Source organism: Microcaecilia unicolor, chromosome 10, assembly GCF_901765095.1.
Source record: "Microcaecilia unicolor chromosome 10, aMicUni1.1, whole genome shotgun sequence".
NCBI classification, from domain to species: domain Eukaryota; kingdom Metazoa; phylum Chordata; class Amphibia; order Gymnophiona; family Siphonopidae; genus Microcaecilia; species Microcaecilia unicolor.
Window position 1 is genome coordinate 96535896 of NC_044040.1, and position 27719 is coordinate 96563614.

General features: G+C 42.7%; 1 protein-coding gene across 3 annotated transcripts in view; it reads left to right on the top strand.

The window, feature by feature from the left end:
* Positions 1-27719, top strand: part of LOC115479359 (solute carrier organic anion transporter family member 1B3-like) — a 699693-nt gene that overhangs the window by 505249 nt on the left and 166725 nt on the right. For all 3 annotated transcript variants that reach the window (XM_030217247.1, XM_030217249.1, XM_030217248.1), the window contains one exon: positions 2505-2669. In XM_030217247.1, coding sequence (XP_030073107.1) covers positions 2505-2669 — 165 coding nt within the window. The remainder of the gene's footprint in view (positions 1-2504; positions 2670-27719) is intronic.

Sequence of the window (27719 nt, forward strand, 5' to 3'; positions counted from 1 at the left end):
TCGATGCCCCAAAGGGCCAGCCAGCTCCTCCTCGAACAGCGGGCCACAGATGTTGGCTGGGCAGTGCAACTGCAACTGGCTCTTGGCTGAACCCGCGGTGAGCGAGGCAGCGAACAGCAGCACATCGCTGAAGACCGGAAGTGGAAGGTGAGCGCCACCCCTACCGGTTGCACCCAGAGCGGACCGCCCCCACCGCCCCGCCCTTGCTACGCCACTGTCATCAGCGTGTAGAGGGTAAGCCTATCTCTGGACAGCCTTTAGTTGTTCGCTTCATGAGAGGTTTGCTTTTGTCAAAGCCCCCTGTCAAACCTCCACCAGTCATGGGATCTCAACGTTGTTCTCGCCCAGCTGATGAAAGCTCCTTTTGAGCCACAGAAATCCTGCCATCTGAAGTACTTGACCTGGAAGGTCGTTTTCTTGGTGGCTGTTACTTTAGTTCGTAGAGTCAGTGAGCTTCAGGCCTTGATAGTTCATGCACCTTATATCAAATTTCATCACAACAGAGTAGTCCTCCGCACGCACCCTAAGTTCCTGCTGAAGGTGGTGTCGGAGTTCCATCTGAACCAGTCAATTGTCTTGCCAACATTTTTCCCCATCCTCGTACCCGCCCTGGTGAAAGCAGTTTATATACCTTGGACTGCAAGAGAGCATTGGCCTTTTACGTGGAGCGGACAAAGCCCTTCAGACAGTCCACCCAGTTGTTCATTTCTTTCGATCCCAATAGGAGGGAAGTTGCCATCAGAAAATGCACAGTCTCCAACTGGCTAGCAGATTGCATTTCTTTCACTTATGCCCAAGTTGGGCTGACTTTACAGGATCACGTCATGGCTCATAATGTTAGAGTCATGGCTGCTTCAGTGGCCCACTTTAAGTCAGCCTCCATTGAAGAGATTTGCAAGGCTGCAACGTGGTCATTAGTCCATACATTCACATCTCACTACTGCCTTCAGCAAGATACCCAACGCGACAGTCGGTTTGGGGAGGCGGTACTGCAGAATCTGTTTGGGGTTTAGAATCCAACTCCACCCCTCTAGGCCCATTCTGATTCTGTTCCAGGCTGCACTCTCAGTTACTTCATTTTGGTTTCAGGTCAATCTATGTTATGTCCTCGCCATTGCGAGGCCCAATTGACCAATGTTCATTGTTTTGGATGAGCCTGGATGCTAGGGATACCCCATTTGTGAGAACAAGCAGCCTGCTTGTCCTCGGAGAAAGCGAAGATACTTACCTGTAGCTGGTATTCTCCTAGGACAGCAGACTGATTGTTCTCACAAACCCACCCTCCTCCTCTTTGGAGTTGTTGTTATGGTTGTTTCTTGTTACTTGTTTATATGCTTTTTGATTAGACTAAGGAGACAGGCTCGTGCGGCGAGCGGGAAGTCGTTTGCGCATGCGCGGTCCGCCCTGCTTGCACGACAGAACTTTCCCGAAAGTCTTTATTTTTGCTGGCAAAATTTCTTTCCGGTTCCTGGGCCGCCATGGACAATGACGACCCATTTGTGAGAACAATCAGTCTGCTGTCCTCAGAGAATTCCAGCTACAGGTAAGTATCTTCGCTTTTTGGCTATTTGAACTCAAGAAGTTGGGCTGGGAGAGACAAAACAGAAGGGAAGAGGAGGGTCACAGATTAACCAGAACCTCAAGATCACGAAGGGGGGTGACTTCAGACAGCAGAGGAAGTTGCCCTTTAAATAGTGAGTGTCACTGAAAAGGAAGCAATTTTATTTTTAATTTCTTAAGGGTTACTATGGATTGGTAAAGTGAAAAATATAACAAAATTTGGCTAAGAAATTTAAATAAGACTTAAATAAGACTAAAGCTCATTTGCATCCTGTAACTAAATTTCACACAATGGCGGCTATTTTTTTTTTTTTTTTTGCTTCATATGGTGGCCTATAGGTTTGCCACTGAAACAATAAAATGACTTTTCTATCATCATGAGGAGCATTAGTGGAAGAAATTGAATTGGAATCTTAGCTTTTTTGGAGTACAGTCTGCTGTTTTAACCTCTAAGCAATGTTTCATTCCATTTAGGAGGCAATTCTATAACTGGGTACCTCCATGTAGGCACCAGGAGGCCACATGGGAGGAGCCTATTCTATAATGGAACCTAGGCACCCAGGTTCCATTATAGAATACAAGCATAATCCGGTATCAGTGTACTTTACATTTAGGCACCTGCAGTTACACCAGTCATTGAACTGGTCTTAAGTGGAGGTTCCTAAATGCAGCAAGGATGCATGTAACTTACAATATTCTGTAAGTTACCCATGTAAGTGGGAGCCCCACTTTTTGTCACACCCATGCTCCACCATTGTGTATGCCTCCCCCCTTGTAAACATGGGCTATGCACGTTCAGTTGGTATTTGCAGAATAGTCCTAGACACTCTGCTGGTATTAAGCAAGTAAATGTAAGTGTAAGTGCCTAGATTTATAGAGTTGCCCATTTAGCATATTTATATTCAAACATTATATTTTTGTTAACAATACATCTTGTCTTTTAGGATTTTTTATTTCCCTGAAAAGATTACTCACGAATCAATTATACGTCTTCTATCAACTCATCTTTCTTCTACAAACCAGCAGCCTTATTGGTGTAATTACCTACAGTGTGAAATATATGGAACAGCAATATGGTCTATCAGCATCTAGGGCCAACTTTTTAATAGGTAAGTGCTATGATCTAGTGCTTGACTTGTATATTCAGTATATAAAATCAGTACAGCTATATAATCCAGTACAGCTGGATTTTTAAAGGGAAAAATTAATTTGCAAGCCTATGGAGCTCATTTACAAAAGAGAAAAACGTCCAAAAAGTGTCATAAAGCACTATTTGGACATTTTTTCTTCTAAAAACATCCAATTTGGTATTTTCAAAACCTATTTTGCAGATGTTTATCTATGCAATTCGTCTGCAGTGCGCCCAAATCACAAGGGGATGTGTCTGGGGCATTTTGAAGACGAAATGAGAGCATCCCTAACTGTTTTACAGCCATAATGGAACAAAATAGGACTAAAACTAAGATGTTTTGATTTAGACTTGTTTTCAGAACGAATAAAGCACAAAAAGGTGTCCTGAATGACCATTGAAGGTAATCAAGGGTGACCCCCCAATACCCCCCCAGTGGTCACTGACTCCCTCCCATCCCCCAGAAATGTGAATAAACAATAGTACTCACCAGCTTCTATGACAGCCTCAGATGTTAAAGTTAGGTCTATTAGAGCAGCATTTAGGTCCCTGGAGTAGTGTAGTGGTCAATGCAGTACTCAGTGGGGGACTCAGGTCTCTACCTTCCTCTGTCACACTTGTGGTGGAAACTGTGACTCCTAAAATCACCAAAACCCTACTGTACCCATATATAGGTGACCCTTCACCCATAAGGCTGTTAAAGTAGGGGACAGTATGTTTTCAGTGGGTTTTGGAGGGCTCAGGGGACAAGATGGGAGCAACGGTAGATGTGTCCCTGGAAGCATTTTCATGAAGTGTACAGAAGTGGCTTCTAGGGTGCCCTATTGCTCTCCTGGGATATCTGGGGGACCAGTCTGCTAAAATTGCTGGCCCCCCTACATCCTAATGACTTTTTGTGTGTTTTTTTTTTTTTTGAAAATGGCCTGAAAAGATAAACACACAAAACCTTGCTTGAAATGGTATTTTTTGGGGGAAAAAAAGGTAGATGTTTCTTTTTTTGAAAATGGGTATGTTTTCTATTAGGATTTTGAACGTTTAGCGCAAAATGTCCAAAGTCTGACTTAGACACACTATCGAAAATGCCCCTCTGTGTTTACTATATACCCATGGGTGTGCAAGCTCTGTATGGAGCCTGAAATCTTTAACCTTTACAGACCAATTTTTAGCCTCCATACAGAGCTCGCAGGACCATGGGTATAAGGTACCCATAGGCATAAAGTACACATGGGCTTGCAAACTAATTTTTCTCTTTGAAAATCCAGTGGATGGCCAATACCGCAGGGATCTCTTTCCCTGCATACTTAGCAGGGGCAAAGTATCTGGGGTAAAGACCAACTTGGATTTCAGCATGAAAGCCTGGTACATACTTAGCTGGTCTGCTGGTCTACCAAGCCACTATCCCTCTTCTCTCTAGAAGAAGAAATTTATAAAAAGGAGGGTTTCCACAGGTAAACACTCATTTGCCAATTCAATCCTTTTGAAAATCGCCCCCTTAATTTATGTGCAGTATTAACTTCTAAAATAACACGAATATTCTTTGATGAGGTATAGGAAAATCAAGGTTTATGGCAAACAGGTTTTTGCAGTCGATAATAACAATTATTATTTCTTAATTCATGTTCATTATTATATTTTGTGTTTAGTTATAGTTTTTGGCTAGGATGAGATTGGAGTGATGGAGTGATTTTACTTAGGTCATTTTTTTTACAATTTCTTGAAAACAATTTTTGACCCACATTTGTGAAATTAATTTTGTTACATAGATAGAAAGATGAATGTGATAGGAAATACTCTTTGTCATGCAAATTCACCAATTACATGTGTGATCCCAAGGTCAAATGAAGGGTAAATCAATATAGAGACATCTATTTTTAGGCATCAAGAACATGCCTATTTGGAGCCTATACTATAAGGAAAAATAAGCACCTATTTTTCTTTAAAGAATACTAGTACAATTGGTAAAAAAACCCCACACCTATATTTTATAAACAATCACTTAACACCAGCCATAGAGCTGGTGTAAATACTCATGCCTAGATTGTTAATGAATGCACCCTGTCAACGCTCCGCCGAGATTACACCCATGCTAACGCTCACCTGCAAAGTACTCACCATTAAATATGGGCACTTACTTATTGAATAGTGGCATTGTTGGAAAATGGCCACTTACGCACTGATGTATGAACATACACACATTAATGCCTAGAATGCCAGCATTTACACATGTTCTTTCCACTTAAATCTAGATGGCTCTCTATATAATCCCCCCCCCCCCCCCCCCCCCCAAAAAAAAAAAAGCCCTAGTGTTGAGCAGTCCTTGGTGAGTTACTATTTTTCTGAAATAGATTAGTGTGGCAATGTGGCTAGCAGCTGGCTGCAGGACATTACACAGATGTGGCACATACACACACAGATTGCAGATAAAAGTCAAAAGTACTTTATATTTACGAAAAGGGTTTGTAGTCAGAGTCCTTTTAAGTAGAGTCTCTCTCTCTCTCTCTCTCTCTCTCTCACATGCACACAATATATAGTCTCAGTCAATACTCTTCATTGGCCTGGCTTCTAGCCAAACACTGTGGAAACAAATGCTGTCCCAGGTCTCTTTTGGGCACACCCCTAACTTATATACTCTTTAGGAATACATTGCAAGATTTTCTCCTACCATGCAGACTTCTGTCCATGTATCTTTTGGAGGCTGACTTGACTGCTTACAGTTTCCCATCCCAAGGAAATATTTAGTTCTGGCAACTTGTCTCTTCCCTGACACTACCCTCAGGTAATATAGCCTCAGTTGCCACTTCATGAGAGACCACTTGACTGGGGCTATTCTTACTACTCCCTTGGACACCTCTTGCCTTGGGGCCTCCCTGATCTGTTCTACCTCAGGGCATTTAACCACCTCCCTGCCTGAGCCCTGCACCTCTGGCTCAGCAGTTGTAATTCCACTTACCCTAAGGTGGCTCATTCTGAGTGAGGGAGTGATCCTATGGGAACCCAGCCATGTACCACCCACTCCCTTACATATCCTCCCCCTCAGCTTTGCTTTCCAAGGTTGTGTTCTTGCCATTACCTGGACCACCTCAACTAAAGGTCGAGGGCTACTTATCCACTAGGATACCCCAGACTCCTTCTGACACCCAGGATACCCTAACCTGTCCTTAGGCCAAAACCAGATTCATTCCCCAGACAGGCAATGCTCTCATCAGCATAACATGGACAAGGCACAGTAAACAGAGCAACCATTGGGCCCCATCACACCAATGGCCATGAATCAGTTGGACACAAGGACACTGCTTCTTGCAATTTACATTTGAGCTCATCCATCTGTATTCTGTCCTGGCACCATATCTTCAGGCGACTGCTACTCCAAGACTCTCTGGCTCCTACCAAGTGACCCTCTTGGACTGCACTGTGTCTTCTTGAGGTGTCTTCAGCTACTTCCAAGCCCACTTTTGTATTTTCAATATAGGAACTGCACTGTAGGATGGATCTCTGTCATGGAACAGTATGTTCAAATCTACCACTGGAGAGTGCAATCCAATCACAGGACTCTCTAGCTTCACCCCATCTTCTATGGGAAGTTGAAGTTTTGGCCATATATCTGGCTGTATGAGCAGCGTACTGCTTTCCACTTCAGCATTCTCATCTTCCTTGCTTACTCTGGCATCCTCTTCTAGGCTACTCATCACCAATTGGGAGTCTGCACACTCCACAAGCAAGGAAGTCTCTTAAGAGCTCGTCAATAGCTCTGCTTTCTCTAACTGCACCCTGGTCCTCAGCTTCGAGGAGAAACTCCAACACGATGCTTATGGGTTTCCTATTCTTTAAGAACTTCACCATAATGTCCTTCTGCTGCTTCACAGTGACGTCCTTATATGTCTGCAGTAGTTCACTTAACACAGCCACATTCTTGGTGACTGTTCTCCACAACTCTGGGACGCTGGACTGGCCCTCCTTCGCAATACTGGTCAGGTCACTCTCAGTCTAGTATGGCACTTATGCTTCCAATTACCCATTTGGCACATACAGTACTTGGTTCTCTACTGAACAACTTCAGTAATTGCTCATACTATGGCCCTCTGGTGTCTACTCAGTCTCTGACTCATGTTGCTCCTGAATCCACTCAAACTCTCAACTAACAATCTTTATGGAATCTGCCATGCCCTTCATAATGTCCAATTCTTCCTCTGTTTGTCTCTTTAAGTCTTCTACCTCCAGAGATATTTCTCTGGGACAGGACGCAAGCACTTTGTATCCACTGCTTCTCTTTCACTCTCCTCCTGACTTCTTTCACTTGGTTCTCCAGCCAAACTTTTGCCTGATAAACTTTCTTGAGCTGGGTAACCATACCTCCAACTCTTTCAAAAGACTTCCATCTGGGTCAGCTAGCCTTGCAGTGTTTGCACTCTACTCTCTAGTACTGCCATTTTCTCTTGGTGTTAATGCACATTGGCATGGCCTGTACACATCTTCTTTTCATTTCTACTGGCTGCTGGGTCAACAACCCATTCACTTCTGCCAGCTTGGTACACTCTAGTTGGACTGCTCTCTCTCTCTCTCTCTCTCTCTCTCTCTCTCTCTCTCTCTCTCTCGGTCAGGCCCCCTTCTACTGGAGGTTCAGTTTCTGCAGTTTGCTCTTAAGCATGGCATTAAGGTCCTCCAACACCTGTGCCCTTGCTAGTTCCTCTAGTTAGCTGCTTCTGCAGCTCAATTGGAGTGGAGGAGTGGCCTAGTGGTTAGGGTGGTGGACTTTGGTCCTGGGGAACTGAGGAACTGAGTTAGATTCCCACTTCAGGCATAGGCAGCTCCTTGTGACTCTGGGCAAGTCACTTAACCCTCCATTGCCCCATGAAGCCGCATTGAGCCTGCCATGAGTGGGAAAGCGCGGGGTACAAATGTAACAAAAATAAAATAAATATGTTGTCACCAAGGCAGCTCTGTTTGCTGCCACCAGGGCTGGCTCAATGTATGTACCAGGTGAGGCACTGACCCAGGGCACCTGTGATACCAAAATCCTGGTCTAGCAACTCTCCCTCCCTCTTCCCTTCCCTCTTCCCCTCTGCCTGCAGTTCAGTATCCACAGGAAAGGAGGGAGAGAAAAAAGAAAGAGATGTCAAACTGGGATTTTGATGCCTGTTATCATTGGTGGAGGGGGGGGGGGAACTTGAGAGGAGGAGATACTGGATCACTTGCGAGGGGAAGAGAGTGGAAGGAAGAGATATTGGAAAAGGGTGTGGGGGGGGGGGGGGTGCTGATGTAAAAATTGGCTCAGGGCACCACAATCCCTTGAGACGGTCCTGACTGCCACCATGGCACTATTGCTGCCAATTCTTGCTGCAGCTAAGGAATCTGCCATGTCCTTCATGATTTCTGATTCTTCCTCTATTTGTCTCTTTAAGTCTTCTACCTAGAGAGACATCTGCAGAGCTTCTGCAGGCTCTGCTTTAGCCTGATAGCCTGTTGATAGTCCAGACTGAATACTAACTTGGTCCTTCAATTCCTGAACCTCATGTTGCTGCTGTGCTAGCTCTTGTAGAAATATGCTGTCACTTGCTTAAAATACAGGTCAATGGCTCAGGCTCAGGCTAAGAGCTAGGCCGGTAAAAATCAAAGATCATTTCTGACACAAATTGTATTTCACTGTAGCAAGTACTGAAATGAGGTAATTGAGAACTGACAGTGGAGGGGGAAATCTACTCTATAAACAATAAGAAGACTGGCACATGTGAGAAGTCACGAGCAAACATGTTTTGGCTAATGAAAGATAGTAGGCATAGGCGGTCGGTGGCCCAACAGTTTGGGGAGGCTAAAGGGTTTGGGGTTAGGGGTGGGGTCAGGGGTGGATTTTAAATTCATAATTGTCTGATAACACACAGAAAAATAAATAAATAAAAATAAAAGTCACAATTAATACCTTTTATTAAATTTAGATATTAGATATGTATCATATGTCAAAGAATAAAGTGGTTGCTCAAAGCATATACTAACCACAATCGCTCAACTACAAAACACTATGCACAACTTTGTGCAAAAACACACTCAGAACCTTACTGTGCCATAAATATTACACTGGGCAGAACCTAATACACCACCCATACAGAAAATGCAGACCGTCAACAATATGAAACAAGGATCATAATATCACAATTCTCATGTAGAGCCACAAAACATCCTAATTCATGTTTAATGTGGGATAAAATGCCATACATAAGTAAATAAATATAAACATTTAATGTTGAGCACCTGATTCTCAAAGTGGACATATTCCAAACACTATAATGAAAATAAAATGATCTTTTCTACCTTTGTTGTCTGGTGACTTTGTTTTTCTGATCATGCTGGCCCAGTATCCGATTCTGCTGCTATCTGTCCTCTTAACTCCATTTCCAGTGCTTCCTTTCCATTTATTTCTTTACTTTCTGCCTTTCTTCTTCATTTCTTGTCCTCACTCCCCTGCCCCCCCTCCAGCCATCCATACCCACCCATTGATTCTCTCCTCTCCTCTCTGTTCCCGGGCAGATTTTCTAACAGGAGCTGCTCATCCAATCAGAGAGCTCTATTTGAATGCAGATTAACATACAAACACTCTAATGGGAATTTTTAGTCAAAAACACTAGCTAAACCCTTCGTTTTTGGATCAAAGTTCACATTTTTGATCAGTCATGCCCTAACATTAAGGCTATAAACATTTCCAACAATTTTTACCCATAAATATGAAAATGAGAACCTCCCAAAAATGGACTAATTTGCATATGGCTTGAGCAAATTTGAGTACATAGCATGCCAATCCCACTTCCTAGCACCTAAATTCTGCAATTAGATTTAATGCAAATACTTTTAAAACTTATTTTTAGCACTTTTAAAATTTCAGGGGTCAGTACAAGTCTCTTTGGTGTGATCTGCTTATGTGCAGGAATTCATGATCCTAGTTAAATATTTCCCTGGCAACCCAGGACACCTCCAGCCAACCCCCCTGCTCTGCTCTCCCAGCAGTAAGATAATCAAATTACAACTGGTTATACACAAGGCTAGAGACGGCTTTCACTGAAGCTGCTGCTATTTAAACCCCCCGGAGCAGCAGGACTGGCAGGAGAACTACTACTAATACTATTTAGCATTTCTATAGAAACAACTGATCCATCCAGCTGTGGCTGGGGAGGCATAGCCTCCCCAAGCCTCTTATACCAGGCGCCTATGGTAGTGGGCCAGATGCAAGTAGAGGGCAGGGGAGCTGAAGAGGGCAAAATGACCTGTGAAGTCATTTCTTCGCAGATGTTGTCCTAAATATATTTTGTTTATACTTAGAGTTTGGGAATATGTGAAGTCATTCTGATCAACTGATAAGAGCCAAAGAGCTCTGGTAAGAAACCTAGGGTCCATTGAAATGAATAGGGTCAAATGGTATAAAAAAGGAAGTCTGAAGGGTATTAGAGGAGAAGACTCCAGAAGGCCAGAGAGAGAGGACGTGTCGTGTAATGCTGTTCTACCATGTGACTGCCTGATTTGCTTGTACTGCTTGCTGTTGGTGAGATTGTAATAAACTATCTTCTTATATCCCAGCGAGTCCTTCTGATTATAAAGTTTGTTAATTCCCGGACTGTGTAGGAGCAGTCTGGGGAATATGAGGTCGAGATAATTGGTGGGAACACGCAAATAATTTTACAGGTAGAAATATGCTAGCCCTTGCTCTCAGTAAAATGTAGGCCAATAGCTCAGGCTAAGAGCTAGGCCTCTTGAAATCCAAAAATCATCTCTGATACAAAATACATTTTACTGCAGCACAAGCTGAAGTGAGTTCCTAGCGAGCTGGCAAGGGAGGGGGGCTTTGCTCTTGTAAACAATCCTGGGACTGGCACCTGTGAGAAGTCATGAGATAGATGTTTTGACTAGAATGAGAGATAGTAGAGGGTCAGATGTACGTAGGATGAGAACACCCAAGGGGGGGGGAGCTGAGGAGAGCAAAATGACCTGTGAAGTCATCTCACAGATGTGCTTTGAACATATTTTGTTTATACGTAGAGTTTGGGAACATGTGAAGTCATTCTGATCAACTGATAAGGGCCAAGAGCTCTTCTGAGAAAGCTAGGGTCCATTGGAATCAATAGGGCCAAAATGGTATAAAAAGGACAGTCTAAGGGGTAGTAGTTCAGAAGGGAGGAGAGAGAAGGCTGGAGAGAAAGGTGTCGTGAAGTGCTGTCCTTCCATATCAATACCTGGTTGCTTGTACTGCCTTTGGGTGAGATGCTGATGCTAATAAACTATCTTACTATATCTACTGAATACTGGGTTTCTTTCTAATTATTGAGCTTGCCACTGCCCAGACTGTTTAAAACTGTCATGAGCAGATACAAGGTTGGGGTAATTAAGTATTTAGAGGGGATATGCAATTCTGTCCAGGATAGTAAAAGGGCCATGGCTCCGTTGCCCAAATGGAGATGGCAGACCTAATAATAGCCACTCTTCATCCATGGCTGTCAGCTGCTTAATGTTCTTTGCTACCTCCTCAGTCAGCACTTTCTTCATTTCCTCAAATTAGTCATTTGGGACACTCCTCTCCAATTTTTTCCTGTAGTTCCTGCAACTGGCAGGTCACATCTTCTTTCATTCTGTCACAACTGGTTTTCTCCTCCACCAGTATCTAGCAACTTCCCTTGAGCTGTGCCCTTGCAGCGCAGCTCTTACACCTGAATCTCCAGTTGTTTATTCTGGTCACAGGACTGGCTGACTTCATCCAAGGCATTCTTCCGTTGCTCCTCTACAACCTGGATGAGCACTTTTTTCTCCTTCAATTCAGCAAGCAGCCCCTCTGCTTCTGTAGTGTTTCAGTGGAGGACTCCATATAGATTACCTGATCCTGCAGCTGGGTAACTTTCTCTGTCTTGTGCTGCAGACAGCTTTTTATTTCTGTGACCTCCTGTTCTCTGTCATTGGCTTGAGACAAAGACTTCCTGGGTCTTAGCTTTCAATTGGACTGTCAGCCATTCATTCTGGCTCTGTGACCACTCTCTCAATCTTTCTCTAACTGCTCCTCTTAGTAGCTCAGAGAGATTTCCAAGGCCTGGAGCTCCTCCAACCTTGCTTGTATTCCTGCCTCTGTAGGACCCCTTCCTGTGGACTTGGTACTCAATTGCCAACATAAGAACAAAAGCATTGCCATACTGGGACAGACTGAAGGTTCATCAAGCCCAGTATCCTGTTTCCATCAAGTACCTGGCAAGATCCCAGAACAATAAAAGAGATGTTATGCTGCTTATCCTAGAATTTGCACTGGATTTTCCCAAGTCCATCTTAATAATGGCTTATGGACTTTTAGGAAATTAGCCGAATCTTTTTTAAACCCTGCTAAGTTAACTGCTTTTACCACATTCTCCGGTAACGAATTCCAGAGCTAAATTACTCATTGAGTGAAGAAATATTTTCTCTGATTCGTTTTCAAGTAGCTTCTTTGTGTGCCCCCTAGTCCTAGTATTTTTGGAAAGAGTAAACAAGCGATTCACATCTACGTCTTCCACTCCACTCAGTATTTTATATACCTCTATCATATCTCCCCTGAGCTCTCTCTTCTCCAAGCTGAGGAGCCCTAGCCACTTTAGCTTTTCCTCAGAGAGAAGTCATCCCATCCCCTTTATCATTTTTGTTGCCCTTCTCTGTACCTTTTCTAATTTTTCTATTTTTTGAGATGTGGTGACCAGAACTGCACACAATATTCGAGGTGCAATTACACCATGGAGTGATACAAAGGCATTATAAAAGTTTTGTTTTCCATTCCTTTCCTAATAATTCCTAACATTCTTTTTGCTTTCTTAGCCGCCACTGGACATTGAGCAGAGGGTTTTAACGTATCATCAATGATGACACCTAGATCCCTTTCCTGGGCAGTGACTCCTAATGTGGAGCCTTGCATAATGTAACTATAGTTTGGGTTCCTCTTTCCCAAATGCATCACATTGCACTTGCTCACATTAAAAGTCATCTGCCATTTGGATGCCCAGTCTCGTAAGGTCATAAGTACATAAGTATTGCCATACTGAGACAGACCAAAGGTCCATCAAGCCCAGCATCCTGTTTCCAACAGCAGCCAATCCAGGTCACAAATACCTGGCAAGATTCCAAAAAAGTACAAAACATTTTATGCTGCTTATCCCAGAAATAGTGGATTTTCCCCAAGTCCAATTTATTAATGGTCTATGGACTTTTCCTTTAGGAAGCCATCCAAACCTTTTTTAAACTCTGCTAAGCTAGCCGCCTTTACCACATTTTCTTTCAACGAATTCCAGAGTTGAATTACACGTTGAGTGAAGAAAATATTTCTCTGATTCATTTTAAATTTACTACTTTGTAGCTTCATTGCATGCCCCCTAGTCCCAGTATTTTTGGAAAGCGTAAACAGATGCTTCACGTCTACCCGTTCACTCATTATTTTATAGACCTCTATCATATCTCCCCTTAGCTGTCTTTTCTCCAAGGTGAAGAGCCCCAGCCACTTTAGACTTTCCTCATAGGGAAGTCGTCCCATCCCCTTTTTCATTTTCGTCGTTCTTCTCTGCACCTTTTCTAATTCCACTATATCTTTTTTGAGATGTGGCGACCAGAATTGAACACAATATTCAAGGTGCGGTCATACCATGGAAATATAGAAAGGCATTATAACATCCTCATTTTTGTTTTCCATACCTAACATTCTATTTGCTTTCTTAGCCACTGCAGCACACTGAGCAGAAGGTGTCAACGTATCATCAACGACGACACCTAGATCCCTTTCTTATTCGGTGACTCCTAACATGGAACCTTGCATGACGTAGCTATAATTCAGGTTCCTCTTTCCCACATGCATCACTTTGCACTTGCTCACCTTAAATGTCATCTGCCATTTAGATGCCCAGTCTCCCAGTCTCATAAGGTCCTCTTGCAATTTTTCACAATCCTCCCGTGATTTAACTACTTTGTGTCATCAGCAAATTTAATTACCTCACTAGTTACTCCCATCTCTAGGTCATTTATAAATATGTTAAAAAGCAGCTGGCCCAGCACAGACACCTGGGGAACCCCACTAACTACCCTTCTCCATTGAGAATAGTGACCATTTAACCCTACTTTCTGTTTTCTATCTTTTAACCAGTTTTCAATCCACATTAGGACATTACCTCCTATCCTATGACTCTCCAAGTTCCTCTGGAGTCTTTCATGAAGTACTTTGTCAAAAGCCTTCTGAAAATCCGGATACACAACATCAACTGGCTCACCTTTATCCACATGTTTGTTCACCCCTTCAAAGAAATGTAATAGACTGATAAGGCAAAATTTTCCTTCATTAAATCCATGTTGGCTTTGTCTCATTAATCCATGCTTTTGAATATGCTCTGTAATTTTGTTCTTTATAATAGTCTCTACCGGCACCGATGTAAGACTCACCGGTTTATAATTTTGTGGATCTCCCCTGGAACCTTTTTAAAAAATCAGCGTTACATTGGCCACCCTCCAATCTTCCAGTACCATGCTTAATTTTAAGGATAAATTAAATATTACTAACAATAGTTCCGCAAGTTCATTTTTCAGTTCTGTCAGTACTCTGGGATGAATACCATCCGATCCAGGATGTCAAATTCCCCATTACATCCTCTAGGTCTATAGAGATTTCATTCAGTTTCTCTGACTCGTCAGCTTTGAATACCATTTCTGGCACCGGTATCTCACCCAAATCTTCCTCGGTGAAGACCGAAGCAAAGAATTCATTTAATCTCTCCGCTATAGCTTTGTCTTCCTTGATCGCCCCTTTTACCCCTTGGTCATCTAGCGGTCCAACCGATTCGTTTGCTGGCTTCCTGCTTTTAATATACCTCAAAAAAGTTTTACTATATGTTTTTGCCTCCAACGCAATTATTTTTTTCAAAGTCCCTCTTTGCCTTCCTTATAAATGCTTTGCATTTGACTTGACATTCCTTATGCTGTTTCTTATTATTTTCAGTCAGTTCCTTCTTCCATTTTTTGAAGGATTTTCTTTTATCTCTAATAGCTTCCTTCACCTCACTTTTTAACCATGCCGGCTGTCGTTTGGTCTTCCGTCCTCCTTTTTTAATACGCGGAATATATTTGGCCTGGGCTTTTTGAACAGCATCCATGCCTAATGTAAATTTTTGACCCTCAAAGCCACTCCTCTAAGTTTTTTTTTCACTGTTCTTCTCATTTTATCATAATCTCCTTTTTTAAAGTTAATTGCTAACGTATTGGATTTCCTGTGTTTTGTTTCCTGCAGAATTTTCAATCTATTTGATTCAAGGCTTTCCTTAATATACAATGCTACCCCTCCACCAATTCGATCCACCCTATCACTGTGATATAATTTGTACCTCGTTATGACAATGTCCCACTGGTTATCCTCCTTCCACCTCGTCTCAGAGATGCCTATTATATCTAATTTTTCATTTAGTGCAATATATTCTAACTCTCCCATCTTATTTCTTAGGCTTCTGGAATTCACATATAGACATTTCAAACTATGTTTGTTGTTCCTATTTACATCATGCTCAGTACTTGACAGTATTAATTTGCAATCATTTGTCTGATTTTTATTTTTATTTAAGGATACCTGATCTACTACGGTCTCTTTTGCAACCTCACTATCAGGATACCCTATCTTCCCTGTTTTGATGATATCTTTGAGAGATACCTTATCCCAAACCATGTGCTTTTGAGCAGCTGTCGGCCTTCCCCCAGTTTCTAGTTTAAAAGCTGCTCTATCTCCTTTTTAATGCTGATGCCAGCAGCCTGGTCCCACCCTGGTTAAGGTGGATCCTATCCTTTCGGAATAGGCTCCCTATTCCCCAGAATGTTGCCCAGTTCCTAACAAATTTAAAACCCTCCTGCCTGCACTATCGTCTCATCCATGCATTGAGACTCCAGAACTCTGCCTGTCTCTTGGGCCCTGCACATGGAATGAGTAGCACTTCAGAAAATGCTACCCTAGAGGTTCTGGATTTGAGCTTTCTACCTAAGAGCCTAAATTTGGCTTTCAGAACCTCTCTCCCATATTTTCCTATGTTATTGGTTCTCACATGTACCAAGACAGCTGGCTTCTCCCCAGCACTATCTAAAATACTATCTTGGTGACGCGTGAGGTCCGCCACCTTCGCACCAGGCAGGCAAGTCTCCAGGCGATTCTCATGTCCACCAGCCACCCAGCTATCTATATGCCTAATGATCGAATCACCAACTACAACAGCTGTCCTAACCCTTCCCTACTGGGCAGCACTTGGAGACATATCCTCTTGCCAGTTTTCACAATCGTCATGCAGTTTAACAACTTTGAATAACTTTGTGTCATCACTAGTTATTCCCAACTCTAGATCATTTATAAATATGTTATAAATATCTTTTAAGCAGTTTTTAATCCACAATAGAACACTACCTCCTACCCATAACTCCCCAATTTCCTCAGGGGTCTTTCATAAGGTAATTTGTCAAATGCCATTTGAAAATCCAGATACACAATATTGACCAGCTCACCTTTATCTACATGCTTATTCACACTTTCAAAGAAATGTAGTAGGTTGTTGAGGCAAGATTTCTTTTCACTGAGTCCATGTTGGCTTTGTCTCATTAATCCATACTTATGTATATGCTCTGTAATTTTATTCTTTATAATAGTCTCTACCATTTTGCCTGGCACCAACATCAGGCTCACCAGTCTATAATTTCCCAGATCACCTCTGGAACCCTTTTAAAAAATCCCGGCATTATACATTGGCCACCTTCCAATCTTCTGATATCATGCTTGATTTTAAAGATAAATTATGTATCACTAACAATAGCTCTGTAATTTCTTTTTTGAATTCTATCAGTACTCTGCGATGTATGCCATCCCGTCCAGGTGAATTGCTACTCTTCATTTTGTCAAATTGCTCCATTACATCTTCCATGTTTACAGAGATTTGTTTCAGTTTCTCTGACTCATCATTGAATACCATTTCTGGCACCAGTATCTCTCCCACATCTTCCTTGGTGAAGACTGAAAAAATGATTCATTTAATCGTTCTGCTATAGCCTTGTCTTCCCTGATTGCCTCTTTTATCCCTCGGTCATCTAGCAGTCCAACAGATTCTTTTGCTGGCTTCTTGCTTTTAATATATCTAAAAAAGTTAATATTCAGTGTTTTTGCCTTATCTCCTGAGGTTTCTGTTCCAGGGCTTCCCATAATTCCTTCTGTTTTGACTCCACAGCAGCATGGATGGACTGTAACTTTTCCACATACTCACCATTTTGTTGGGCAAGAACTCCCATTAGCTTCCCTTTCTCTCTTGCCAGGTCCTGCAGCCTGGCCTTGTCTTCAGTCTGTTTTTTTCTCTTTGACCTAGCTCTCAACCTTCATCACTTCCTTCCTGCCATTAACCCATCCCCATTCCTCCTAAGCGCATCCCGTCTTCGTCGCCTTCGTCGCCCTACCTCCCCCACCCTCCTCCGCACTTTCTTGCTCCTTCTCCTGCTATCCGCAGGAGACATCAATCCCAATCCAGGTCCCCCACACCTGTCCTCGTCCTATGCATGCAAACGATTCCGGGATGTCTCCAATCTCATCTCTATTCCCCTCCTCCCCCCCTTCCCTCCCCTTCTCGTGTGCCCTGTGGAATGCCCGCTCGGTCTCCAACAAACTTTCCTTCACCCACGATCTCTTCATCTCCCGTTCCCTCCAACTGCTCGCCCTAACTGAAACCTGGCTCACCCCGACGACTCTGCCTCAGTCGCGGCCCTGTGCCATGGAGGTTATCTTTTCTCCCACACTTCCCGCCCAGTTGGCCGCGGATGAGGAGTCGGGTTTCTACCTTCGCCCTCCTGTCGTTTTCAACCCCTCCTCCTACCGTAGTCTCACTGCTTCTCATCCTTTGAAGTTCACTCCATCCGTCTATTCTACCCGCTGCCACTCAGAGTTGCAGTCATTTACCGCCCCCTCCCCGATAAGTCCCTCCCTTCCTTCCTTACTGACTTCGATGCCTGGCTCTCTGTTTTTCATGAACCCTCATTTCCATCCCTCATTCTTGGAGACTTTAACATACACGCTGATGACCTATCCGACTCCTACACTTCTCAGTTCCTCACTCTGACATCCTCCTTCAACCTCCAGCTGAGCTCCATCACCCCTACTCACCAAACTGGCCATTGTCTTGACCTCATCCTCTCCTCTACCTGCTCACCCTCCAATTTCTGCGCCTCTGCTCTTCCTCTCTCAGATCATCACCTGATCACCTTCACACTTCATCACCCTCCCCCTCATTCCCGCCCAACACTAACCACTACTTTCAGGAATCTCCAGGCTGTCTACCCTCCCACCTTATCCTCTTGTATCTCTAATCTCCTCCCTTCCATCATGTCCTCCGAGTCTGTCGACAAGGCTGTCTCTGCTCACAATGCCACACTCTCCACTGCTCTGGACACACTTGTACCATCCATCTCCCGTCCCACAAGGCGTACTAATCCCCAGCCCTGGCTGACCCCTTGCATCTGATACCTTCGCTCCTGCGCCCGATCTGCCGAATGCCTCTGGAGGAAATCTCGCACCCATACTGACTTCATTCATTATGTAACCCTATGGATTAAATTTTAAAAGATTACCTGGCTCCTTCTGGATCTGGTGTGTAGACAGTGAGCAGTGCAGAGGCTTGTGCTGGGCTTATGCTGTGTATGACAAAGACAGAGTTCCAAATGTTACTGTTAGGCAGTTGGGAGGTAAGCTTAATGCTGAGCAGACCTGCGTGTTGAGTCTGTGATCAGCGGTGGCAGTAAATTCATTGTAAAAGCGAATTTAGAGTGCAATGAGGGATTGTATGAGTGGGAACAGTGTGATTGAGTAAAGTTAATTGTTCCTAATAAGCCTGTCGCGATTTAGAAGGGTTTAAGAGTGTGGTCTGAGCACTGCATGTCATTTGGAATAAATTAGTTTATTACTTTAGCCTGGAACTGTATATTAAGCTAACTGTATGGGCAGCTGGGGGATAATTTCTCCTAAAATTGTAAACTAAGTGCTGACTGTGAGGCACATTCTATTTATTTAAAGTAGACATGCTTCTTGAAAGGCAGTGAAGAGAAAAAATTATCTTCTGAGGTGCCTATTGAAGTGGTGCACTTGTGCACAGTGTTATATACAAATATATATATAACCAATGTATAAGTTTTTTTTTTTAAATACACTGAATTTAGAGTTGCAATATATGTGAGGTACTGAGAGACTTTTTAAGTATTTCATACTCGCTATAAATTGGAGTATGGGAACATTTGCTCACACTGTTTCTCTGAATTATTAAATGTGGGAGGGAAAGCGTAGGGATCCCGAATTATATGTTTTTTTTGTTGGGGAGCTGGACAGGGAGTGCAGTGGTCATATTTGATCTGATTTTTAGATAGAATTTAGGGTTTATTAAAGTGTAGAGTAGTAGGTCTTCAAGCTCCTGGTTCCTGATCCTTGGCCAGAGAACAGCACCATCTCACCTACTAATGGTACCCACCGAAAGAAAGGAGAAGAAAGAAAGAGTCAAGAAAGCTGGAAAATTAAGTATCCTTTAACATCATCTACAAACTGAAGTGAAAAATTGCAAAGGGACATTACTTATAGGAGTGTAGAATAATAAATGTTTCATACTTACCTTGTGTTATGAGAAGAAGAACCTGAAAGAGAAAAAAACCAAAGAATCAATTCTTGAAAGCATACATCCTGAATAGTTTTTTTTTTTTAATGCATGTTTAAACTATGAATTGAAGAAATACTTATCTGATATTAGCTAAATACTTTAGCCAGGGAAGAGAATCTGTGGGAAGAAACAAAGAAACAAATGTTAATAGCTACTGTTGTTAAAACTTGTACAAGTCAATAAGCAATAGAAACAAAGTTGCACTGGAAAATTTAAACATAGAAGTTTAAGTGTTACGATTTTGTTGTGTGGAGAGCAATTTGTGAATTTATTACCATCAGCTAGTGAGCAAGTTATAAATACTGAATTACTGAGTTTAAAGCAAAGGTTATAAATAAAGTAATTTTTAATCAATTCTACTTTTCACTAGTTTTTTTTGTATCTCCTCTCCGCTCCTGGTGTGTTTGTGCCACTCGGTCCAGACTACATTGGAAACCTAAATCTGAATACATTTGGTAAACCAGGAGTGGGGGAGGGGATTACAATTACAAATTCATGCTATCCTCCTTCCAGTCCTCCCTATTCCTTGCCAAAAAGGACTATTACACCCAATTGACTAATTCTATCGGCTCCAACCCTCGTCGTCTCTTCGCCACCCTTAACTCTCTCCTCAAAGTGCCCTCTGCTCCCCCCCCTAACTCTCTCCTCAACTACTTCCGTGACAAGGTGCAGAAGATCAACCTCGAATTCACTACCAAGCCACCTCCTCCTCTTCACCCTTTAACCCACTCCCTCAACCAACCAACCCAGGCCTCCTTCTCCTCTTTTTCTGATATCACCGAGGAGGAAACCGCCCACCTTCTTTCCTTCTCGAAATGCACCACCTGTTCCTCTGATCCCATCCCCACCAACTTACTAAACACCATCTCTCCTACTGTCACCCCCCACAATCTGTCATATCCTCAACCTCTCTCTCTCCACTGCAAATGTCCCTGACACCTTCAAGCATGCTGTAGTCACACCACTTCTCAAAAAACCATCACTAGACCCTACCTGTCCTTCCAACTACTGTCCCATCTCCCTCCTACCCTTCCTCTCCAAGATACTTGAACGCGCCGTTCACAGCCGCTGCCTTGATTTTCTCTCCTCTCATGCCATCCTTGATCCACTTCAATCCGGTTTTTCGCCCTCTACACTCGACAGAAACGGCACTCAAGAAAGTCTGTAATGACCTGTTCCTTGCCAAATCCACTCCATCCTCATCCACCTCGACCTGTCCGACGCTTTTGACACTGTCAATCATAATTTACTTCTTGCTGCACTATCCTCATTTGGGTTCCAGGGTTCTGTCCTCTCCTGGTTCTCCTCTTATCTCTCCCACCGTACCTTCAGAGTACATTCTCATGGATCTTCCTCCACCCCCATCCCACTCTCTGTTGGAGTTCCTCAGGGATCTGTCCTTGGACCCCTTCTTTTTTTAATCATAACTCTTCCCCGGGCTCGCTGATCTCATCTCATGGTTTCCAATACCATCTTTATGCTGACGACACCCAGCTTTACCTCTCCACACCAGAAATCACTGCGGAAACCCAGGCCAAAGTATCAGCCTGCTCATCCGACATTACTGCCTGGATGTCCAACCACCACCTGAAACTGAACATGGCCAAGACCAAGCTCATTGTCTTTCCACCCAAACCCACTTCTCCTCTCCCTCCACTCTCTATTTCAGTGGACAACACCCTCATCGTCCCCGTCTCATCTGCCCGCAACCTCGGAGTCATCTTCGACTCCTCCCTCTCCTTCTCTGCCCATATCCAGCAGACAGCCAAGACCTGTCGCTTCTTTCTCTATAACATCGGCAAAATTCGCCCATTCCTCTCCGAGCACACCACCTGAACTCTCATCCACTCTCTCATCACCTCTCGCCTTGACTACTGCAACCTCCTCCTCACTGGCCTCCCACTTAACCATCTATCCCCCCTTCAATCCGTTCAGAACTCTGCTGCCCGTCTTATCTTCCGCCTAGACTGATATGCTCATATCACCCCTCTCCTCAAGTCACTTCACTGGCTTCCGATCAGGTACCGCATACGGTTCAAGCTTCTCCTGTTACAAGATATAATTTAAATGTTCTTAATATCCATTAAAAATGTTACAAAGTTGTCACAGTCCTAATATGATATTTAAGAACAAAGAGCAGGGGAATATTTTAAGAGCACTCGCTAAAATTTCTCCACCACTTACCCACAAGGTAAGAACGATTCAAGAATAAAAGGAATTAAGTGTATTTATTGGATTGCATTAACCTGATCTAAAGGACAAGAACACTATATATTTAGATTCAAAAGGTTTATTAAGTTGCAATATGATTAATGCAATCATATAAATAAGGTTACAAATGAGAGATAGTTCTTTTAAGAGATCTTTACAGATAATCTGTGCTTAAGAAAGGTAGCCAGTTTAAAAGTTAAGGTTACAGTTTAACTTACAGGAGAGTCTTTGTCACAAGCATGCTGTGATGAGCCATGTGGTCAGGAGCAGGGAGCAGGGCTTCTGCAGTGAATGGATCTGAGTTGCAGCTGAAGAGAGAATCTGCTTGTCTGGAACAGCTTCTATCTTTTATACTCTTGCAAGCTGCAGGAAGACATGCCACGTGAATCTCTTTCTTGGTTTCCTGGTTTGCACACGATCCTTGGGCATTTGCAAAGCATTGTGATATCTTGGTCTCATGTCTTATGACATCACAAGTCTTGCTGTCTGTATTTTGCTGACAAATGGTTTATTGTAGTGCAAGGTTTCCTGCTTGAATCTCTGTGATAGATACTCTGATAAGATTTGTCTGGGGCAGCCAGCAGGTGTCCTTTGTCTTTGGTAGCTGTATTTCACACCTTTCCCATCTGCCTGTCTCCTTGCCTCTACTGGTCACCTTTGATATTTGTTGTATTGATCAGCCAGGCTTTTTGATCAGAGGAAGAGAGTCAATTTAACCTTGAGGCAGTCTCTTACTTGAGAAGTCTTTTGTTAAATAGGGAGAAAAAGGGGGAAGTGAGGTCAGCAGTACCTTTTGTTTTTTAAATGTTCCCAAAGGGAGGGGGAAGAGAGCTTTGGAATTAAAGCCAGTTGCATCTTCAAATATATATTTTTAAAGCTGTATTTTTGTATTGCTATATATATATTTGTATCTGATTCAGCACAATATCATGCTACACATTTAATTCTGATGATTAAACTCATATCACACTACACTCCTACTAACCTACAAATGCACTCAATCTGTAGCTGAAAATGACTTAAGACCTTTAATTAGTCACTGGAGCTCCTTTGCCTGAAGTGGAGCCTCAAGGGCCTCCACCACCTCCTCCGACAACCTGGGCATCTTAGCCCTAGTCAGAAAGGCCTCCATCTCCCCCCTCCCCAGAGACGATTCCCTTTCATATAGTTTTTGAACGTGCTCTTTAAGGAGCTGCATCACCAAATCTGGGCGGTTAACCATTTGTCCCCAAGACTTAACCACACGAGCAAGCAAACCGCCCGTCTTATTCCTGAATCAATGAAAGCGATACTTGTTATAAAGAGTATAACGCTGGGTCTGTTCATGTAACAAAGAATTGAAGGTAATCTGTAAGGACAAATAATTTCCTTTATTACTCTTGGATGGGGACTGTATATAAGCACGTTTAGCACTACTCAGTTGCCTCTCAAGATTTTGAATGCCGCTAGCCTCCTTTTTTCGGCACACTGCTACATATGAGATGATGTCCCGGCGTGTCAAAATGGCGGTTGCGACTCGTGAGTAATCTGGACGCGTTTAGCTGGTCTCTGTATTCCTCTAAATTATCTACTAAAAAATGCCTCATACGAAGAGAAAAGGCCTGGTAAGAACTCAACCGTCGATGAGTCTTACGTCTTCACCGGTACAGCTAACGGTCATCGAGCACGGGAAACTGGCGTAGTACTCCCTGTAGGGGAAGCTGATGTAGGAGCATCGATGTCCCAAGGGCCTGAAACATCTTTATCCCCGCCAGAACTCAACCCACCACCACGCCCAGCTTTTGAGAGAGGTGAGCCGGAGGAGTCGAAAGTACTGGAAGGCGGTAACAACGACCCCTCATTTGGCGGCGGCATGCCCCAAGAAGCGGATCCTACCAGCTTGGAACAGAAGGTTCCTGATTTGGGAAGCTATTCAAGAGCTGACTACGGCAACAAGGAAGACAGCGTTAGAGACTGCTTCTATAGTAAGTAAACTTGATTTGCTAACTACTGTGTTTGAACAATTGAAAAATGAGTCAACATCACAAATATCTCAAGTCCAGTCTGATTTAACAAACCTGAAATCAACGACAACAGCATTGATTAAAGACAACACAATAATAAATTGTAAAATTGAGCAGATTGAAAATCATAATAGGAGACTGAACTTGAGAGTTTTGAATTTTCCAGTTGTTTCAGGAATTTCTGTGTTAGAACTTTTTAAGAAATACCTCATAGAAATACTTCATTATTCATCTACTTTGATACCCCCAATTAATAAGATTTACTACTTACCAAATTCGACAAAAATTTTGGATGATAAGAAAATTACAGACTTTCATACACGAGAGCAAGAGGAAACACATGAATCACTGGATATATCAGCAATTTTAGAACAGTCATTTTCGGATATAAAGACTCGAAGCTCAGTCTTAATCTCATTTGTCTTTGAACAAGATTTGAATTCATTGATGAAAATGTATTTTAAAAACTCCTTGACTCAGGATAAACAAAAATTATTCCTAGCTCTAAGGGAAGAAACCAAAGCTATAGGTGCAAAGTTTCTTTTAGTATACCCTTGTAAGTGTATTGTTTATTATATGAATAACAAATATGCCTTCCTTGAGCCCGATCAGCTCAATTTTTTTTTGGATCAGAAAAGACTAACCAAATAATTCTTATTGTATGTTGAGTTAAGAGAAATAACGTGTTAATTTGACCAGGCCATATTTCCTGTAACTTCTTTTTCTTTTTCTTATTCTCCTATTATATTAGCCCCCCAACAAATATTGTGGTCTGAGGAAGAGCTAAATTTACTACATGTATTATTTGTGGTACAAGTTGAATTACTTCTCTATATTTTTCTTTTCTGTTACTTATCACAGTTGAAATGCACTAGCTCTGTGTTTCTGGAATCAAGTGTATAGCTTGTAAATGTTTAAATTGAATAAAGATAAATAACAAAAATAAACAAACAAAAAAAAAGAGATGATGTCCCCAAGCAACACTGCCTTCATAGTACACCAAAATAGTTGTGGGTCATTTACATGTTATTTGTTATGGAGGAAATAAGCCTCCCATCTTGAATGCAAATAGCCTTGAAACTCTCTATCCCGTGCCAGATAACTGGGAAATCTCCATCCCAAGGCTGTCTGAAAATGTGCCGTGGCCTTCAAATCAATCCAGACCTGGGCATGGTCCGATATTACCTCCTGCCCTATCTGGGCCTCCGTGATCATTGAAAATAACGAGGTGGAGGCCAAAATATAGTTAAGCCACGCTAGTGTGCCAGGCGCCTGTGACCTGTGTGTGAAGTCTTTTTCCCCTGGATGCAACAGCCTCCACGCATCCACCAAAAAAAGGGAAGTACAAAAAGCCTGCAACATTCCCCTACCTGGTTTACCTAAAGATGCCCCCCTCAAGTCCCAACACTATCCATATCTGGGTCCCCTAACAAATTCATGTCTCCTAACACTAATAATGTCATGCCCTGGTATGGCAACAATTTCTCCAGGAGAGCAGGAAAGAATTTCGGTTCATAAGGGTTTGGAGCATCCTATATAATAAAACGCACCTCCAACATTCTGAAGCTGACTGCATGGCTGAGGCATTCCTGCTCTCTGTATCCATCTCCTGAATTGACATCACGTACTTCTGGGTTCGTCACAAGCAGAAGTGACCAACCACACGAGGTTTCTCGGCTTCAGAATGTTGGAGGTGCATTCTATTAAATAGGATTGGTCAGTTCCTTGAAGCACAGCCAGAGCTCAGCGTCCTGCACAGTAACGCTCAGACACCAGAGAGAGGGGTGGGGGGCCTGACACCAGAGAAGGGGGGGGAGGTATCTCTGTCACACACACACACTCTCTCTCACATACTCTCTCTCTCTCTCACAGTCAATGTCTTTCTCTCTCTCACTCTCACACACTGTCTCTCACACACTCTATGTCTCACACTGTATCACATTCACTCTCTATGTGTCACACAGTCACTCACACACTCTCTTGGTCTCATAGTCTCACAGAGAGTCTGTGTCTCACACACACTCTCTCGCACACACTGTATCTGTGTGAAACACACTCTCTCTCTCTCACACTGTGTCTCACATACGCACTTGCACACACTCTCATTCTCACACACACACTCTCTCACAGACACACTCACACCCAGACTCACTCTCTTTCTCATACACACACACACTCACACATTCACTCTCTCTCACACAGTCACTCTCACATACACTCTCTCAAACATACACACTCCGAGGAAAACCTTGCTAGCGCCCGTTTCATTTGTGTCAGAAACGGGCCTTTTTAACTAGTATATAATTAAATCTTTGCAGCTATCTAAAAAGCTTTTGAAATTAATCTTAAACATTCACTCTGCAGCTCCTCATTATCTCTCTTCTTTCATCTGTGCCCTTTCCTTCTCTCTGTGCAGCATTACCTGGAACATGCCTTCTAAATTGTTGCACTTCTGGCCATGTTTAAAGGGTATAAAAACTCATCTGTTTGAGACTGCTTTTGAATCTTAACTAATTTTATATAATACATTTTCCTAGACAGTTTGAAAGCTCCTTGGAGCAAGGGCTGTCTTACAACCCAGTCTTCAGGACACCCCTAGCCAATCTGTTTTTCAGGTTGTCTCTCGCATGCATATCCATTGGTTTTTTGCATGTACTTCCTTCCTAGCTATAGCCAAGAATCTGTCCTACCTCCTGAAGACAACTTTTGAGCGAAATATAGCACTATGTCAGGGTCGGGAATGGGAACAGATAGACACAATTGACTCCACCAGATTCAGCGCAACAAGAATGCAGTCCAGTAACATCATGATTTTCAACATATATTACGCTAAGTGAAGCTTTTTATCATTTTGATTTTGAAAGGACACATATCAATTTATTTTTCCAGGACTGCTTGGTGCAATGATTGACATCTTTAAAATTCAGCTTTTTACTGAATCAGGTTGGAAAGTCTGAGCACCTTCACATTTATATGCTTTATTAATCCCTGATATTACTTAATTCTCCATAAGATATTGAGATTTATATAGGGGACAACATACATTTTTGTTTTTGAATCCTATTTATTTTTATTGTTCAATCATTTTTTATTGGTGATAACAAAACATACTGAAAACATTAAGCATTGACAACCGATCAAAGCTAGAATCAGCATAAATGGAACAACAGCAAGAAGATTACATCAACCATCCAATACAAAGTTTTCGTTTAATTTCTCCCCCTCCCTCCACAAACAATTATCCCACCTCCTCTGGCCCCCCCTCCCCAACTCCCCTCTTCCCCTCCCCAACACACTATTCCTCTGTTACTACAAAGAGCAACTTCACAGAGGTCCTGGAATCCAGGTCCTATTTATTTTTATATTGAGAACACCATGCAAATGACGACATATCTAATTAGGCATGTATTAGAGCTGTTTTACTCCCTAATCTAAACATACCCCAAGGAATACATTTTTACTGCAACTACAGTAAAAGTAGACATACTGGGAAAATCAGCACTTACTTTTAGCCATGGTGAGAGAGTCGATTTTCAACCATATGAATGCCTGGTTAGCCAAATAAATTACTCCTGAAGTTTATCTCCATGCAGTTTTTAAGACCTGCTTTTTCTGAAGCTGAGAACTTGTAGTAAAAAAACATTCTAGCTTCAGTTCTCAGTGAAGTAAGATCTCAGTTGGATGCTCATTATCAGGCTTATTTTTGAAAGTGATCGCCGGCCATTTCCTGACATAAATCGGGAGATGGCCGGCGATCTCTCAAAAGCGGCGAAATTGGTATAATCGAAAGCGGCTTTTTAGACAGCATCGCCGCTTTCCCGTCACCTTGCTGGCGAAAGTTCAAGGGAGCGTGTTGGTGGTGTAGCAAAGGCGGGACATGGGTGGGCATGGGCGTGGCTACCAGATGGCCGGCTTTCGCAGATAATGGGGAAAAAAGCGGCGTTAAGCAGTATTTTGCCAGGTTTATTTGATCCTTTTATTTTCATGACTAAGCCTCAAAAAGGTGCCCCAACTGACCAGATGACCACCGGAGGGAATGGGGGATGACCTCCCCGTACTCCCCCAGTGGTCACCAACCCCCTCCCACACTAAAAAAATAAAAATAAAAACCTTTTTTGCCAGCCTGTATGCCAGCCTCAA